This window comes from Sceloporus undulatus, chromosome 6, assembly GCF_019175285.1.
Source record: "Sceloporus undulatus isolate JIND9_A2432 ecotype Alabama chromosome 6, SceUnd_v1.1, whole genome shotgun sequence".
NCBI lineage: Eukaryota > Metazoa > Chordata > Lepidosauria > Squamata > Phrynosomatidae > Sceloporus > Sceloporus undulatus.
This window is the reverse complement of record NC_056527.1, coordinates 105595217-105612162: the sequence shown is the minus strand read 5'-3', so window position 1 is coordinate 105612162 and position 16946 is coordinate 105595217. Positions and strand designations below refer to the sequence as shown.

General features: G+C 42.2%; 2 protein-coding genes across 7 annotated transcripts in view; one reads left to right on the top strand and one right to left on the bottom strand.

Annotated features, from left to right (window-relative positions):
* The window catches only part of TNNT1 (troponin T1, slow skeletal type), a 38512-nt gene that overhangs the window by 4480 nt on the left and 17086 nt on the right, over positions 1 to 16946 (top strand). Inside the window, exons 2-7 of one of the 5 annotated variants that reach the window (XM_042474730.1) lie at positions 5768 to 5818; positions 8385 to 8398; positions 10085 to 10105; positions 11642 to 11674; positions 14609 to 14630; positions 15186 to 15246. In XM_042474730.1, the coding sequence (XP_042330664.1) occupies positions 5790 to 5818; positions 8385 to 8398; positions 10085 to 10105; positions 11642 to 11674; positions 14609 to 14630; positions 15186 to 15246 (180 nt within the window). In that variant the 5' untranslated portion in view covers positions 5768 to 5789. Of the gene's footprint in view, positions 1 to 5767; positions 5819 to 8384; positions 8399 to 10081; positions 10106 to 11641; positions 11675 to 14608; positions 14631 to 15185; positions 15247 to 16946 lie in introns of all 5 variants that reach the window. The other 4 variants (XM_042474729.1, XM_042474733.1, XM_042474732.1 and 1 more) reach the window with 4 other exon arrangements.
* FUT2 (fucosyltransferase 2) overlaps positions 1 to 16946 on the bottom strand; it is a 56415-nt gene that overhangs the window by 30298 nt on the left and 9171 nt on the right. The window lies entirely within an intron of this gene.

Below are 16946 nucleotides of genomic sequence, written 5' to 3'. Positions count from 1 at the left end.
AAAGCTTAATCAGGTGCATTCAAGATGCATGTGAACAACAGAGATTTAACTCGGATTCATTCTGGATTATTTTCACAGTGTGAATAACCCAATGGACGGGTTATTCAGATATTTGGCTTTTTTTAGTGTGACATTCCAAATAATCTCACTCATGCATTCTGGTTTTGTTGCTTACACTAGTTTTTTTATCGGGACCGCATCTCTGCACATCTCTGCAAATTTGGTTGCTCACATGTGTCAGCCCTCAAATAAAGATGGAGTCAATGATGTGGATATATTCGAAACACATTCAAGGCAGGCAGAGTTTTATCCTGGGTCTAATTGCATCAGTTATTCACACAGCTGACAATGCGAACCTTTTATGAAAACTTGGAGGTAAAATCCAAATCCAATTATCTCAGGTTAAGTGGGGGGTTTTGGCAGTCCACCCCCACAAAATAACTTAATCTGATACATTTGAAATTTATCTGAGCAGCAAAAATTCAGGCCACATTCTACTGGGATTATTTTCACCATCTAAATAACCCTGGAGAATGGGGCCACACATGAGCAGTAGGGCACATCAGCACTTGAATTAGCTGAATAAATTGGGGAGGAGATAAAATCCAGAGGCTTCATCCCAGAATCTCACTTTCTTCTTGTTACAGTGTGCCCACGCCGCACGCGCTGTTGCACATGCATGAACCCCATTGTTTTCAATGGGGCTTGAGCACACGCAGTATTTGCCGTAGGTGGGTGGTGGTGGTCTGGAACAATGCCCACGTAAGGAAAGAGCCGACTATATTTGCCATCAAGTTGATTTTGACTTATGCTGACCCCATGAGTTATAAACCTCCAAAAGCTCTGGTCATCAATTGGCCTGCTCAGGTTTTGCAGATTCAAGGCCATGGCTTCCTTGGTTGAGTCAATTCTCTTTTAGTGCAGTCTTCTCTGAGAGTCATCATAATGTATTGGTTTCAGTGTTAGACTACAATTCTGGAGATCAGAGTTCGAATCCCAACTTGGTCATGGAAATCCACTGGGTGGCCTTGGGCAAGTCACATTCTCTCCTCCTCCTCCTCCTCCTCCTCATCATCATCAGAGGCAAAATCCCTCTGGAGAAATTTTGCCAAGGAATCCCCATGATACATTCCGCTTAGGGTCGCTATAAATTGGAAATGACCTGAAGGCACACAGCAAGAAGAAGTCTCCCCGTTTTTCTACTACTTTCTACTTTTGATGTTGTTGTTGCCTTCTTGGTGTATAGCAAGGGAGATGGAGATGAGGAGCATAATCACACCCACTCACACCATCTGACTGCCTGCATAGCAGAAGCAGAAGAAACTATCACATATGCTTCAACAGTGGAATAGCAATTGGGAGGCATTGATAGTTTTTGCCCATTAATGAGCACTCTAGCAACAGATGGACCGCAGACCAGCTACAGGACAGACACAGTGTTGTATGATTCCAGGAATGGAATTTTCCCAATAGTACATCCACAAACATTAACATCCTGCACCAATTCCATTTTTCAAGTCTCAAGTGATAAAGTCCTAACAATGGTACCAATGGTACAGTTACTTGTAACTACAACTGGAGAATATTAAAGTAGAAAGTGCAAAAGCATGTACAGCTGAACATTAAGAAAACAAAAATAATGATCACAAATGATTAACATACATTTAATGTGGGTAATGAAGACATCGCAATCAAGATTTTTTTATACATTGGCTCAGTCATAAGTCAATATAGAGACTGTAATCAAGAATTGAGAAGAAGACTAAGGCCTGTGGGAAAGACCGGACTGAACGTAGCCTGTTTTCCCGCAGAGGGACACCGCAGCATCCAAACTGCACAGTGTCCCTCCACCCCAAAAAGAACCCAGAAAAACCAAGTTCTTTTGAGGTCACCAAACACATGTCATGAGTGCGCCATTGGCGCACTTGTGGTGTAAGTAATACGCAGCAACATCTATATGCTATGCATCACTTATGTCAAGATGGCGGCCTCCGTGTGGATGGGTGGCCACCATTAGGCCACCGCCCGCATGTCCTAGGGTTCTGGAGCATGCAGATGCTGCATGCTCTGGAACCCTAGTATCGGCGGCAGTACAGCGCTTTTGGCCAGTCTGTCTCGGGCCTAAGACTTGGAAGGGCAACTATGACAGGAATAGATCAGATCCTCAAGTGTAAATATATATCATTGAATACCTGAGTTAGAATTGTCTATGTCATAGTAATTCTGATATCTATGTATATGCATGAAAGCTGGAGAGTGAAGAAAGCTGTCAGGAGGAAGATCAATTCATTTGAAATGTAGTGCTGAAGCTAGGGTTGCCATAATGGAGGACCTCCAAACCGGGACAAATGTAGGACCAGGTTTGAAAATGTAGGACTTTTTTTTAAATTTCCTAGCTAGGAAATTAAAAAAAAATCCTACATTTTCAAACCCTGTCCTCCTCCTCCTCCTCCTGGCTTGGGAGGAAGCCTAGGCCGGCTCCCAAGCCGGGAGGAGGAGCGGGGGCCGCTTGGAATCGCGGCGATTGCCGCGGTTCCAGCAGCCTCTTCCTCCTCCCCAGCCTCGCGGAGGCCTTGGAGGACCCCGCGCTTGTGGAGCCACCTCCAAGGCCTCGCTGTGGCTTGGGAGGGAGCATCTCCGCGGCCGGAGCTCCGACCGCGGAGAGCGCTCCCAGGCCTCAGTGAGGCCTTGGAGGACTCTGCGGCGCACGGAGGTGGCCACGGGTGGTGCCGTCCCGGTCTTGGCGCCAAACCGGACTGGGACCGGGACGGCACCGCCCAAACCGGGATTGTCCCGCCTACAGGCAGGATATGGCATCCCTAGCTGAAGCAGACTTCTACAGATACCACGGATTGCTAAAAAGACAAATGAATGGGTTTGAGAGAAAATGAAGCCTGAACATTCACTAGAAGCCAAAATGACTAAATTGAGGCTGTCATAGTTTGGATATACAGTTGGCCCTCTGTATCCATGGATAGTGCATCCATGGATCAACCATCTATGGCTTGAAAAATCCAAAAAGCAAACCTTGACTATGCCATTTTATATAAGAGGCACCATTTTACTATGTAATTGTATATAATAGAACTTGAGCATCCACAGATTTTGGTATCCATGGGAGGTGCTGGAACCAAACCCCAGCGGATACCAATGGCCTGCTGTATCTTGAGGTGATGCGACTCACTCTGTAGTGCTCTGTAAAGTGAAAAGAGAAAGACCAAATTACAGTTGGCTTGATTCAATGAAAGACGCCATGGTTTTTAGTTTGTAAGACCTGAGCAGGCCACTTGAAGACCAGGGCCTCTGGGGATCTTTTATTTCCAGGATTCCTGAAGCTGATAACAACCAACCAGGATAGATTTTCATTTCAGTACAAGCATATATTAAAATTGGAAGGCTGCAGGGCAGGATTTTTTACTTCTGTGCTGGGTGACTCCCAGCAGCCATTGATCAGAATGATAGGCACCATGATATGGCAACCACCTTGACTGTTAAACATCCTGCAGAACACGCATGGAAAAAATAGTCATCATGTCACTCCCAGAAATGCATAGTCCTTCAAATTCCCCTCATTTCACATTTGATAAGGTACTTCCTGCTTCATTTCCTGGTCTGGCACTATAGCTGTTGGAAAAATTCAGTTCCTGGAATCTCTCGGGCTCAGCCTCACCTATCTTTGGGTGTATGGCAATCGGAGATAGTAGTCGTTTGCAATCCAGGCAAAGCATACCTGCATGGCTTTCTGTGCATGTCATCACGATAGGGTTTTTAAAAATTCCCCCCACCACAGATTTACTTTGGAAAGCAAGTAAAACAATTAAATGTATTATCAGGCATGCATACATGTAAGCTGATACATTTATTGGATCCACGTCTGCTGACGGATTGTTTAATCACTTTGTAAATAAATCCTTCTTGGGTTGGGAGCAGGCTACTGTATATACTCATGTCTAAGTCTAGAAATTTTAGTCAAAAAATTGATGGGTCAGTGTAATACTGTATTTTAACTCTTATTTAAAAAGGGGAACCATTCCCTGGTGAAAGGCAAGAGCGTAAGGTGTCCTGGAAGCATTGACCCCCCCCCCTTACTCTCTCATGCATCCAGCCTTTAGAGTAAGCCCAAACCATTATGCCTGCCAGAATTTTGTAAGTTCTTTGGCATCATTTTCCTTTGCTTTCATTATTTAGATCCTTTGTTGCATGCCCCCTAAGTTTTACCATCGACTTATCCACGGGTCATATCAAAATCCAACAATAAAAAAACACACACCAGAATTTATAAAATTGATCAAAGCAAATGTTGGAAATGTCAGGAAGAAATAGGATCCTGGTACCATATGTGGAGGAACTGTCCACAAGTGAAAAAAATTATGGAAAGGAATACATATTAAAATGAAAGAGATTCTGAAAATTACTGATCAGTTGAAACCAGAAATCTATTTACTTAACATAGCTAATAAGATTGCAAAGAAAAACACAGGAGAGAAGTATTGAAAAATCTTACTATACATAGTTTCCGCAGCTAGATTATGGTTGGCACAATAACAGAAAGTTAAAGAAGTCCCCACCATAGAAGACTGGTTAATGAATATAATTGACAAGATTGAACTAGACAAGTTAACAACCTGGCTGAAGCAAAGAGATACAGAAAAGTTAGAAGAAGACTGGTCACTGGTCATAGATTATTGCATAAACTTGTGGAAATAAGACTAGGAAACAATATGTCTGTACCTGGCTTCCACTCCACCAAATGCATCTGAGGAAGTAGACTGAAGTCTACAAAAGCTCATGCTGCCAATTTCTTTCTTTCAGTTACAGTCTCACAGGTGCTATAAGATCTCTCTATGCACTGATTCTACAGACTAACATGGCTATATCTTTGAATTAAACAACCAAAGTAGATCTAAAACGATGGTATCTATGATTAATGACTGGAGAGACAATAGTGAGATCAGACTAATCTAATCAGAAGTGGATAATAATAAAAGAAATAATGTCTTACAAAATCAGATAAACAAAGGGAAGTACTAACAGAGGATATATAGCAGATAAAAAGAGGCAAACAGATATTAAATAAAATTGTAACAAAAGATAGTACTGGAGTGCAAAATATGCAAACAAATGTTTTTGTATTTGTTTAGGCTGTATGTCTTTATTGTTTATAACAAATAAAATTTTTAAAAGAAATATGTATTTTGATAGTTTTTCATATACATATTTTCAAATTTTCTTTCCATTTCTAGTTCCATGCAAGGATGCTCAGATGGTACCCAGTCACTGTTTCCTAACACGGGGAAGGGTTTTTTATTCCTTTCCACTTTGAGCCTTATGGATCACAAAGGTTAAAAATAGACTATGATGGAAGCTAGGAAGCTATTATTTCCCTCACTTTGCTCCTACATATCCCGCCTGCTGCCTTTGATCACTATGCACCATTCCTGCGACCCAGACCGTAAAAGGGAACAGGATTCCACATGGAATTAGCAGGAGCTCTCCAGAGAATCGGCTACAGAGCATGCAATGAGAGATCTTGGACATACATACCATCATATCCTATTTAATTGTTGCCCTAACTGGGTAGCCCTCCGATAAGCCAATATGTGTTTTAAAAAAGAGAGATACCCTACACTTAATCCAACAAAGCCTACCCATATTTAGCTTATCAACAAACTTTCAGATACACCTGCCACTGCTGAATTGTTTCTGAGATTTAATTCTCAGTGTACCATATCAACAAAAGTATGAATTGACTGTTCCTTTCTTTCAGGTATAACCCAGACTCCGTCATCATGTCCGAGGAGGAAGTTGAATATGAGGAGTAAGTAAAGTAACTTCTGGGCTGTCGGCACAAATGTGCACAAGTTTGGGGCATTTTTAAATAGACTGAAATATCATTTTCCTCCCTTCAGTGATTTATCGAGCTACTGTTGTATCTAGGGAACATAGAATAATGGGGGAAGATTTCATCTAGGGCTGAATCTGAACTGCAGAAATAATCCAGTTTGACACCACTTTAACTGCCATGGCTCAGTGCTATGGAATCCTGGGATTTGTAGTTTGTTGTGGCACCAGAGCTCCCTGACAGGGAAGGCTAAATGTCTCACAAAACTACAGTTCCCAGAATTCGAAAGCACTGAGCCGTGGCAGTTGAAGTGGTATTGGATTATTCCTGCAGTGCATATACAGCCCTGATCATGTTTTACTTCCTCACTTATCCACCAGATATATGATTCAAATGGCTCCCTCAATGTAGATTATGAAAATCACATTTGAACGTGGAGGCATTTGAAATTGCAGCTTTGAATTTTGGAACTGGGCCCAATTTCATGTGTGCCATCTGAGACGAAATGCTGATTCAACCAAAATCTGTGAAATTAACCCAAACATATGAGCAGGAATGATATTATGAAAAGGATCTTCATTTCTCCAAAATATTCATCTGAACCTTCAGCACATTTACATGGGAGAAAAACCCATTGAACTGCATGGGGCTTATTGGTAATTTGTTATTTCTCCTCCTGCCAAATTAATTATACTCCACCTCTTAAGCCATTGTCGAGTTTTATTTGCTGCCATGGATAGGTGACCTCCAAAAGACTGACAAGGGAAAGAAGCTGGCACTTATGCCTATATACTTTCCCTTATGATAATCACACAGCATCCTATCTCTATCTATGTAGCTATATAGCTTGAGCTCAGGAGTTCTGGGCTGGCGCAAGCTATGCCACTCAGTTGTTCGGCATCAAAAGAGGCTGTTTTTTTTTTTGTTTTGTTTTTTTTTGGTACAGTGGCATTTTCTAAATTTCTAACAATTAAGAAGGTACTCTGGAGTACAGATCCCTAGGCAGAACCACCTATGAGCTATTAATTCCTTTTTTCCAATTACAAAACTAAAACTAAGTTCTATTGTGTGTAGATAATGTGCCTTCAAGTAACCTGTCAATTTATGGCGACTCCATGAATTTCATAATTATTCTTACTGCTGTAATTAAATGAGCTACAATTTCACTCCTGTTAATTAACAGTGTTAATTAATTTTAGTGGGAATGAGGCCATGGAATCACAAAATGATAAAAGTTGGAAGGGAGCAACTGCTGCCATGTAGACTGCATCCGTATTGCAGAAATAATCCAGTTTGACCCATGCTGCAACAAACGACCATTTCCAGAATTAATTAGCCTTGAGCCACAGCAGTTAAAGTGGGGTCAAACCGGATTATTTCTGCAGTGCAGATGTATCCCTTAGAATACACAACTAGAGCACTTTTGGAAAGATGCCCATCCAATTCTTTTTTAAAACTTCCAAAGGAGAGCCCATTATCCTCTGAGGCAGTCTATTCCACAGTAAAGATGTTCTTCCTAATTTATAAGTGGAATATTTTTTTGGTCATTTGAATCCAATAGTTTCTGTTCTAGTCTCTAGAGAAGTAGAAAACATGCTCACTCTGGAATTTGTAGTTTGGGTTTGTAGTTTGATGAGCCACTAGAGCTTTCTGAGTGAGAACTCTAAACTTCCCTCCCTGCAATGCAAATTCTAGTATTTCATAGGATTTTGCCATGGCAGTTTAAAGTGGAATCATAGTTGTGTAATTCTGCAATGTGGAAAGCCCCCTATGGAATCCTGGGATTTGTAGTTTGGTGGGGTACATGAGTTCTCTGGCTGAGAATTGTAAATGCCCATCCTAAAATGCAAATCCCAGAATCCCATAGGATGTTGCCATGGCAGTTAAAGTGCTATAATTGTGCAGTGTTAAAAGGCCTCTGACTCATTGGCAATCATTGCAGATGGCAGAGAAACATATGGGGTAACAATGGGAAGGACATACGCAGCAACTCAGTAGACTTGGGGGTGCATCTACACTGAAGAAATAATAATTTGATACCACTTTAAGTGCTGGCACTCCATTCTATGGAATTCTGGAATTTGTAGTTTTATAGCCTTCTCTGCTAAAGAGTGCTGGTGCCTCACAAAACTACAGATCCCAGGATTCTGTAGGATGGAACCATGGCAGTTAACTGCATTATTCCTCAGTGTAGATGCACCCTAGGTTTCATTCATGGCTCATCTACTGAGGAACAGATCCTTAGTGGGATATGTATGTTGCATATTGAAATTATTCAAGTATATTTGATTGCCATTGTTCTCAGCTTAGCATCTCAGGAAACCTCAGTGAACAAATCAAGAGTTTCTACAAAAGGATTCAATCCATGTCCATTAATCTAGTGTTGACCTTATTTTCAACATAGATTGATTTAATTTTATAATATGGATATGTCCACAGATTTGGGTCAGCACCAAAGGATGGATGCACTAATGTATATATGCATTTCTTTCTCTTACTTTCTCTTTTTCTTCCTCTGCCAATCCCGTTTTCTGCACACCAGGGAGCAACAGGAAGGTAAGGGATATATAAGCCATCCATTTTTGTTCATTATCCAGGTGCTCTTTTCCAGGTTTTTTTTAAAACTAAATACATATTTTAGCCTTCCCCAAGCTAGCACTTTCCAAACGTGGGAGACTACAGTCCCTATCAGCATGACCATTTAGATGATAGGTGTTGTTATCTCACACATCTGAAAGTTGTTAGCTGGGAGAAGGCTGATGCTATACATATTTTCCATAGGTTAGTGTTTGAGACAGATGGGTTGGCTGCGGGGATTTTTTCCCCTGGTGGCTTTTCAAAAGGTCAGAATGGAAATTGTCATTCTCATTAATTAAATTACTCAGTATTTACATTACGCATGTTTTTATTTGCTTCTGTTCCCTAAACCTAACCCTGATCCACCTCTACTTAATCTTTTCTGTTTTGTCAGATCGTTTTGCATATCACAGTATTGACTAAGGCAAACAAAAAGCCTTGGGTGTCCTTTTTTTGTACTTGAGATCATTATAATTCTCTACAGCTTTGAAGATTTACAAAAGGTGGGGGGTTCTATTGCAGGAATAGGCAACCCCTGCTATTTCTTTCCATTTGTGAACTTCCCATTGTTTATACTGTTAAGAGCCATTTGCTGAGGAAGGGGGAAAAGAGCAATAAGACAACAGACAACGAATTGGCAGGAAAAAGGCCACAACTTTATCAAACACAACAAACAAAGAGGGTTGGCCCGAAAGCATGAGGTCTGGATCTGCCATCCACCAACCCATGTTGGTTGATGAACCAAAGTGCCTGGTCACGGCAAGGCTTCAGAATGACAGAGGGGGAACCAGCTTAGAGGGTACACGGCTCTCAGTGAGCCGGTTATGCGCCATACGCATTTTCACCCTATGTCACCGGGGGGGCGCTGACTTGATGTCACCCTCACACTGGCAACATCACTAGAACCATAGCACACCCAGATCCCCAGGGGACTCCCAATCCAATGCCCCGCAGCACAGGAAACCATGCCCTCCAGATCCAAGACCTATGCTGCTGCCCTGAAGACGCTGTGATCAGCAACCCTGCAGAAAGGGAGGGAGGGTGGGGAACCGAGCAAAAAATGGTGCCGAGTGACGGTGCTGCGCTGCCCTTTATAGGCCCGCCAGCCAGCCAGAGGCCAGGAAGCCAGGGAGGAACACCCCCCTCCGGTCTCCGGCCCAATCCCAGAGCATCAGACCTGGGAGCAACCAATCCAAAGCCACTTCTGCCCTGCAAGGGAGCTTAGGAGTTGTAGTCTCCCACCACTGGAAGTGGCCCGGTGGCCCCACTGGTGGTGCTTCCACTCCCAGGAGACCTGGGAGTTGTAGTCTGGCCAGAAGTGCCGCTGTCCCACCCACCGCCGCCATGGAGCCCAGAGACTCGCGCCACCATGCTCACAGCCCCAGTACTCCACTGGACCGCCAGGAAAAGCCACCTTGATTCCCCCCCCAGCAACACAACTGGCCTGGTAAGTTGGGCAGTTGCATTTTTCTCTGGACAGGAAAAAAAAAAGGATGTCTTAAAAGGCAGGCCATCTTTGGGAACATTTTCCAAAATTTAAAATTTTGTTCTCAGAGGCTTCCAACCAACCAAAAATTGTATCATCTCACCTACATGCTGTCTATCCTGAAACTAAGAACCCCTCTCTCTCTGTCTCTCTTTCTTTTTCTCTCTCTCTAAAAGAAGAGGAACAACCTGAAGAAGAAGGTGAGAAGATGTCGCCTGTCCATTCCCCTCTCCAAAGTACCTTCCCCTTGTCTTTTTTACAGTGGAATCACAGGAATCACACTACCCACTGTGTGGTGTGAAAGAGACCCTGAATGCCGCAACAATACAAAATGAAATGAAATAAATAAAACATGGCTCTTAAGCTTACCTTCTCCCAAAAGGAATGAGACTTATTAGTGAATGAAAAGAGTGGTCCTAGGGGTTTGCATCCCTGGGAAGGAAATTTGTTTGTTTGGGTTGAAACAGGTTGGATCTGGCTTCTCTCTCCAAATCTTTTAGGGTTTCCTGCTCTCATTCTCAGAATTTCTCCCTTCTGGTTTTCAGGTACAAAGGAATCACAGGAACGCAGATGCTTTTATCTTCTTGGGTTTATTAGCCTTTGCCTTCAAATGGACAGAGCATAGATTTGAACATCATCTGTCACAGGATGCTTCTATGTCAGCCTTTTCTAACCCAGTGCACTACAATTCCCACTACCTCCAGTGTTGGACAAGGATGGTGGGAGTTGTTTTCCCAAAACTGGAGGAAACCAGGTCGGGGAGAGTACTCTTATGTTACAACATGGTCCAATATAGCTTCAAAAGATTTTCTGTTTATGACCAGTATTCCACCTCTTAGGTGCTTGAAGCTGGCTCTTCATCGTTAACACCCTTTTCTTTTTCTTCTTTCCTTGTGCTTTAACCAGGTTTCACAGCTTGATAGTAGTGGTTAATTTTGCCTTTCAGTTATCATACCCAAGTTTTTTCTTGGACCTTTTGTTCCCCTGTTCCAATATCCAGCTACTGAACACATGTGTCTCATATCTGTTTAATTGAGAACTGAGCCAAACAAGCGATGGTTTCCAGTTTTGAGCTCCCACAAAATTCCTCCCACCACGATCACTTTTTAAGAGAAGGAGACATTCAGGGCACGAAATATTTGTGCCTCTTGGAGGCAGAGAAAGAAAAATAGCATCATGTAACCATGTCGCCAGTCAGATTTGGCTGCCAGATCACATCCCTGTGAGTGAATTAATCACTGTCTATGAATAGAGAAAGCGAAGAAAATTGGGCAAAATGTTTTCCTTTTCAGGAATAAGATCTGTTATGGGTTCTTTCCTTTTGTGGAAGGGGGCTAGTGGTTGCTCCCTGGTATGGTGGCTGACGTGTGGGGTGGGTTTCTTTCCCTTTGGCTAACACATAGTGTTTTTAATTCCCCTGTTTCCCTTTATCCTCATCCTGTAGATCAGTGTCCCCAACTCTTCTGCCCAACAGATATGTCTGGCTGCAGTTCCCATCACCCACAGACAGCAGGACAATGCTGGCTGTGGGTGGTGGGACTTGTAATCCAATACATCTGGAGAGTAGTGGGTTGGGGATGGCTACTATAGATGCCTTTTCTAACTGTCTTTTCCTTTATTTCCTGGATTTGGTCCCTTCCCTACAATCTCTTTCTCTCTTCTTCTCTGACCCCCTTCCCGACTCTGTATCTGTTCCTCATCCCTCATCCTGCCCCTGTGATTTGTGTTGGTTGCAGTGACTGAAGAACCTGAGCCAGCTCCTGAGCCAGGTATATCTCTCCTTCACTCAATTCTTCCCCGGGGTGGGAGGACAACCCAAAGGGAAGACCAAAATAGTGAAAAAGAAGAGGAATACTATTCTTCTTTCTTTCCAGCAAACCAAAGATCTTCCAACATTTCAAAGAGGAAAGCCAGAACAGATGTGACCAAGCAGCATCAGAGTGTTGTCGAGTGGGCAAAAGTTATTAATGAAGACAGGCTCACAAGCTAAGAGAAGTTGCAGAAGTTTGTTTTTGCCTAAGCTTACTGGGAAGGGCAAGAGTCCATCTCCTCACTTTGGTGCAAACTACTTTGATCTGAGTTTGCAGCAAGTGCAGTAAAGCCAAGACAAAAGGGGAAAGTATGAGGAAGAGAGAGAACCTGGGATATATAAAAAGCAGTTGAATAAGTGTAGTTCAGTGAGGCGCAATAGCTCTCTTCCAGAGAATTCTAAATACACCTTCCTAAATTGAAAATCCCAGAATTCCACAGAATGATACCATAATAGTTAAAGTGGAATCATAATATTATTTTTTGTGTACTGTGAAAGGGCCCACAGTCTCAAATGCATGGCCAAAGAGATGAACAGTGTAAGTCAGGGCTGGAAGTTGTTTACATCCCAGCATTCTTCACCACTGTCTATGCTAGCTAGGGCTGTCCATTAGCATCTGGAAAGCTGTACAATTATCAGCCCCTAGCATAGGTGGAAGAGCAACCATGCCTAGGAGATTATCACACAAGGGCCAGTTCCATTACAATCACGCTATTGGAAGCTAATGGAATATTTTCCAGATCACTGATTGAGCAAAATCTCCAAGGATCTAGGTCAGGGAGGTGGCAGAACATAGTAGAGCTTTAAGGTGGTACCTATATCTTTTGAAAGCAACCCCTTGGGTGATGGACAAGTGGACTTATGAAACAGGATGGATGTGTAGACAAGTGATGGGAAGAGCAAGGGCTGCCAAGTGGATCTAAAAAGACACACCTAGCCTCCATGTCCAGGTTTCCTCATGAGTCCAATCTAAAATCAACTGACTATATGACCTTTCTTACATTTCCTCCCATGTATCTTTGGCTTCCATTATTCCGCACAAGGAGAGACAGCCACACGTCCTTTAAAAACAGGAAGATGTGCACAGGTTACTAACAGACCAGGCCTTTTTGATATATTTTATATAAATATATCTATGGACCCCAATGACGTCCATGTGCTACACATGTTCTGGATACATGTGAAGAGTGTGCAATAGTGTGTTCTCTTTATGTATCCCTGTTAAGAACATATGTGCCTCTCCCATGTCTATAAGGCAAGCAACATATCTAACCCCACAAAATAGATATATTCCATTGCCTATAGACATGTCTGTGACTGATGCTGTATCATCAGGTCACAGAAACTGTGTTCCATTTGGAGTTTGTCTGGACTCACCTACCAACTGCCCTGGGGTTAATAAGGGATTCCAAAGTCATGTCCTTTCAGGCTAATTCTTGAATATTCATAGAATAATAGATTTGGAATGGATCCCAAGGGCTAACAGTAGTTCCCAAACTTTGATCCTCAGAGGTTTGGAACTTCAATACCCAGAAGGCCCAGAAAACCTGGCCAACAGTCAGGAATTCTGGGAGCTGAAGTCCAGAACACCTGGATGACCTAAGTTTGGGACCCACCAAATAGCCGAACATATTGACAGTGCAGGAATCCACAGTACCACTGAGAGGTGGGCATCCAACCTCTATATAAAACTTCAAACGTTCTACTCTTAAAATGCCTGTCTTAGGGCTGTGGAGCAGAAGAGATGGAGTTGATCTGTGTTGTTGGTCAGAAACACCTGGGCCAGCTCAGTACACGCCACTGCCTGGGAGGAAACAAAAAAAACAAAATGGTGCCACCTACTCACCTAAATCAAGATACATATACCCAAAGATAGAGACATTATTTTGGCAGACTGGGCAGAAATGTACCCTTCCCCACAAATAATTAGAAATTTGGTGCCATTTTGTGTCACCCTGAAACTTCTATCTGAGAGAGCTCCTCTCACCTTGCTAATGGAAGGGCCAGCCCTAGTGAACACCAGCATAATCTCAGTGAAATCTACAAGGAGATCCTATGAACTTTTCAGGTAGAAAAGATGGGCAGCCAATTGAGACTCAATGAAATGTTTAAAATTGTGGAATAGCACATTGGCATAAAACGCAACAGGAGAAAAAGAATATGATCCCCACATAACCTAATGAGTCCAAGCCTGAAATTACACAGTCCGCCCTCCATATCCACAGATTCTTTATCCAAAGATTCAACCATTCATGGCTTGAAAATATTTTTAAAATATATACATTCCAAAAAGCAAACCTTGATTGTACCATTTTATGTAAGAGACACCATTTTACTACACCATTGTGTTTAACAGGGCTTGAGCATCCACTGATTTCAGTATCTGTAGGAAGTAGTGAACAAAACCCCAGCAGTTACCAAGGGCTTACTGTACTTGAGGTTGCTTTTAGGGATTTTATTTACTATCTCTATTGTTATTTTGTATGATAGTTTACACTTCTGGTTGTAAAGAACCCTAAAATCCAGAGAGGATTAAAAGTGGCCCCATACAAATGTTTCAAATGAATAACAAATGAGTTCATAGTTTTGTGATAAGTGTTATCAAACCAATTCTTAGAACATTATTGATATCTTAATTTGTCCCTCTTCTCACATTTTGATCCCTCTTGTTCTGGACACTGATAATTCCATTCCATTTATAGCATCTCAGTCATCTTAACAAAGTATGCTCCCATACTGGCATTTGCCATAGGTCAATATATGTATATGTGGCATCTTTTTCTCTCCCAAGCATATGGATCTGGCTGCTTTAGTATTGCTCATTAACTATTTTCCAAAGTTTCCATCCTCCTTTGCATGTATTAACAGCCTTTCTCTGTCTTCTGTTTCTCAGAGGAAGAACGACCCAAACCAAGGTAAGTGAAAGAAGGAGTTTTATTCGAGGATGTTCGTGAGCACCAGGACACTGGATGGTGAGGTTCTCACAGTGGGGAGGGAGAAACAGCTACACAGAATATGAGTTGCCACCATATATTTTTGTTTCAGGGCTCCTGTTTCTTTATGAACTTCCCAAACAGGTGAAAAATTCATCAGTTCCCCACCCATCAACCATAAAATTACCTCTATGTTAGAGGAATGTATTAACTCTGGAATAACTATCTAGAACCCAGTTCTAAAAGGCAAAGAAGTCATGGGGGAAGAAACTGTGGCAACTAAACACAAAATTCAAAACTTGCATTTGGAGATCTTAATGTTGACATGCAACCTTAGAAACTTTGAGGAACTGATCTACCCCCTCTCTACACTCTGGGCAATTTAAACTAGCTCTTAACTGTTTGACAGGTCTGGATTGATGAGAAAAAAAGTGGCCTATTAAAGTATTTTGTAGTACTTCCCACTCCCTTTTTGCCAACATCTTTTCCAAACATTGACTCTGTCTTTTCCCTTTGTCTGTGCTTGCCCACACAAAGGCCGGTGGTTCCACAGTTGGCTCCTCCAAAAATTCCTGAAGGGGAGAGAGTGGATTTCGATGTGAGTACTGTATTACATCTTGTTGAACCTTTTGGGTGTATACCCCTTTCAAGACACTCCCATATGTGTACTATCTGTCCACAAAGACGTGACATCAAACTGACTTGCTTGTTGACCACATATTCTTTGCCACCTTAACCACATATTCTTTGCCAAATGAAAGATACCTATCATCAGTCTGCCTCTGAACAATTGGGCAGCATGTTTCCTGAAGGCTGGAATTGACAGATTTCTGACTGGCCCCAATTCTTGTGCCTTCAGCTGAACTCAGCATGTGAAATATTAACTGGTGATCACAGTGATCACCAAAGGGTCAGTAATTTTCCCTGCTGTGAAGTCGAAGGCTTTCATGGCCAGCATCCATAGTTTTTTGTGGGTTTTTCGGGCTAAGTGGCCATATCCTAGAAGAGTTTTTCCCTGCTCTCTCCTATATAAGGGCAGGGAATTGTCAAGTTAGGAATTTGTAACCCTTTCTGAGAACCTTTGTGGCTGAAGAGCAGCATATAAATGCTCTAAACAAATACAAATAAAATAAGCAAAAATGTTTTATTCAGCCAAGCTTTTAACATATAATCATAGGATGGCTTTTATATGGAGTGTTTGTTATATGGGATGGGTACTGTAGTTTTTAAAGTATGTAGAAGTAACATTTAGCATTTACATTTCTATACCACTTCATACAGTAGTCTCTAAGCAGTTTACAACTTGTAAACTAATTGCCCTGAACAAGTTGAGTACTCATTTTAGCAACCTACAGAAGGATGCAAGGCTGAGTCACCCTGGAGCCCTGGGATCGAACTCACAACCTTGTGGCTCCAATACTGGTTGCAGTATTGGCATTTAACCATTGTGCCATTAGGGCTCCTGTGATTTTATATTGTTTTCATTTGATGTTTTAACTGTTTTTATTATAATGCGTTTTTAAAGTGTTTTTATTTGTGAGCCACCTGGGTTTTCTCACTGGAAGAAAGACAGCATATAAATGAGATAAATAGATAATCTAAGATGATATAATACTGTTAAAGGCAGAAGTTCTGATTGAGGCCATATGGGGACCTGGGCAGTTGGCACTCTTAACTAGTTGTTGGACAGTGCTATAATGTACTCTCAAGATACATCTGGGATAAACCCATACTTTGAAAGTACAGTGCGCCCATGTCATATGTGGGTGTGCCTTATGTAGCTTCCACCATACACTGGAAGCCACGCCAGAAAAAACCCTGGCACGCCCTGGAATAAGTAATGGGGTGCATGCCCATGGTGTGTGCGCTGAGCCGCAGGCACAAGCCCCATTACTTCTAATGGAGCTTGAGTATACACAGTTTTCCCCTTATGCCGGGGAGAGGGGGATCCGGAATGGATCCCCTGTGTAAGGGAAGGGCCCACTGTAACTAGATGTTTTTATGTGTCATCAAGTAAACTGTGACATACGGTGACCTCATCCTAGGGTTTTTCTTGGCAAGATTTATTCACAAGACATTTGTCATGCCTTTCTCTGAGGTTGAGAGAATGTGACTTGTCCAAGATCACGTAGTGGGTTTCCATGATTGAATGGGGATCAAATAAGGTTCCCAGATTTCCAGGCCTGGCTCTGAGTCTAAGGACCTGGGCTCACTTCTCAAGACAAGGAAAAAGAATCTCAGGGTGAAAGCAGTCCTTTGAAAAGTATATGCATATCACAAGGGACTTCTCAGACTTTG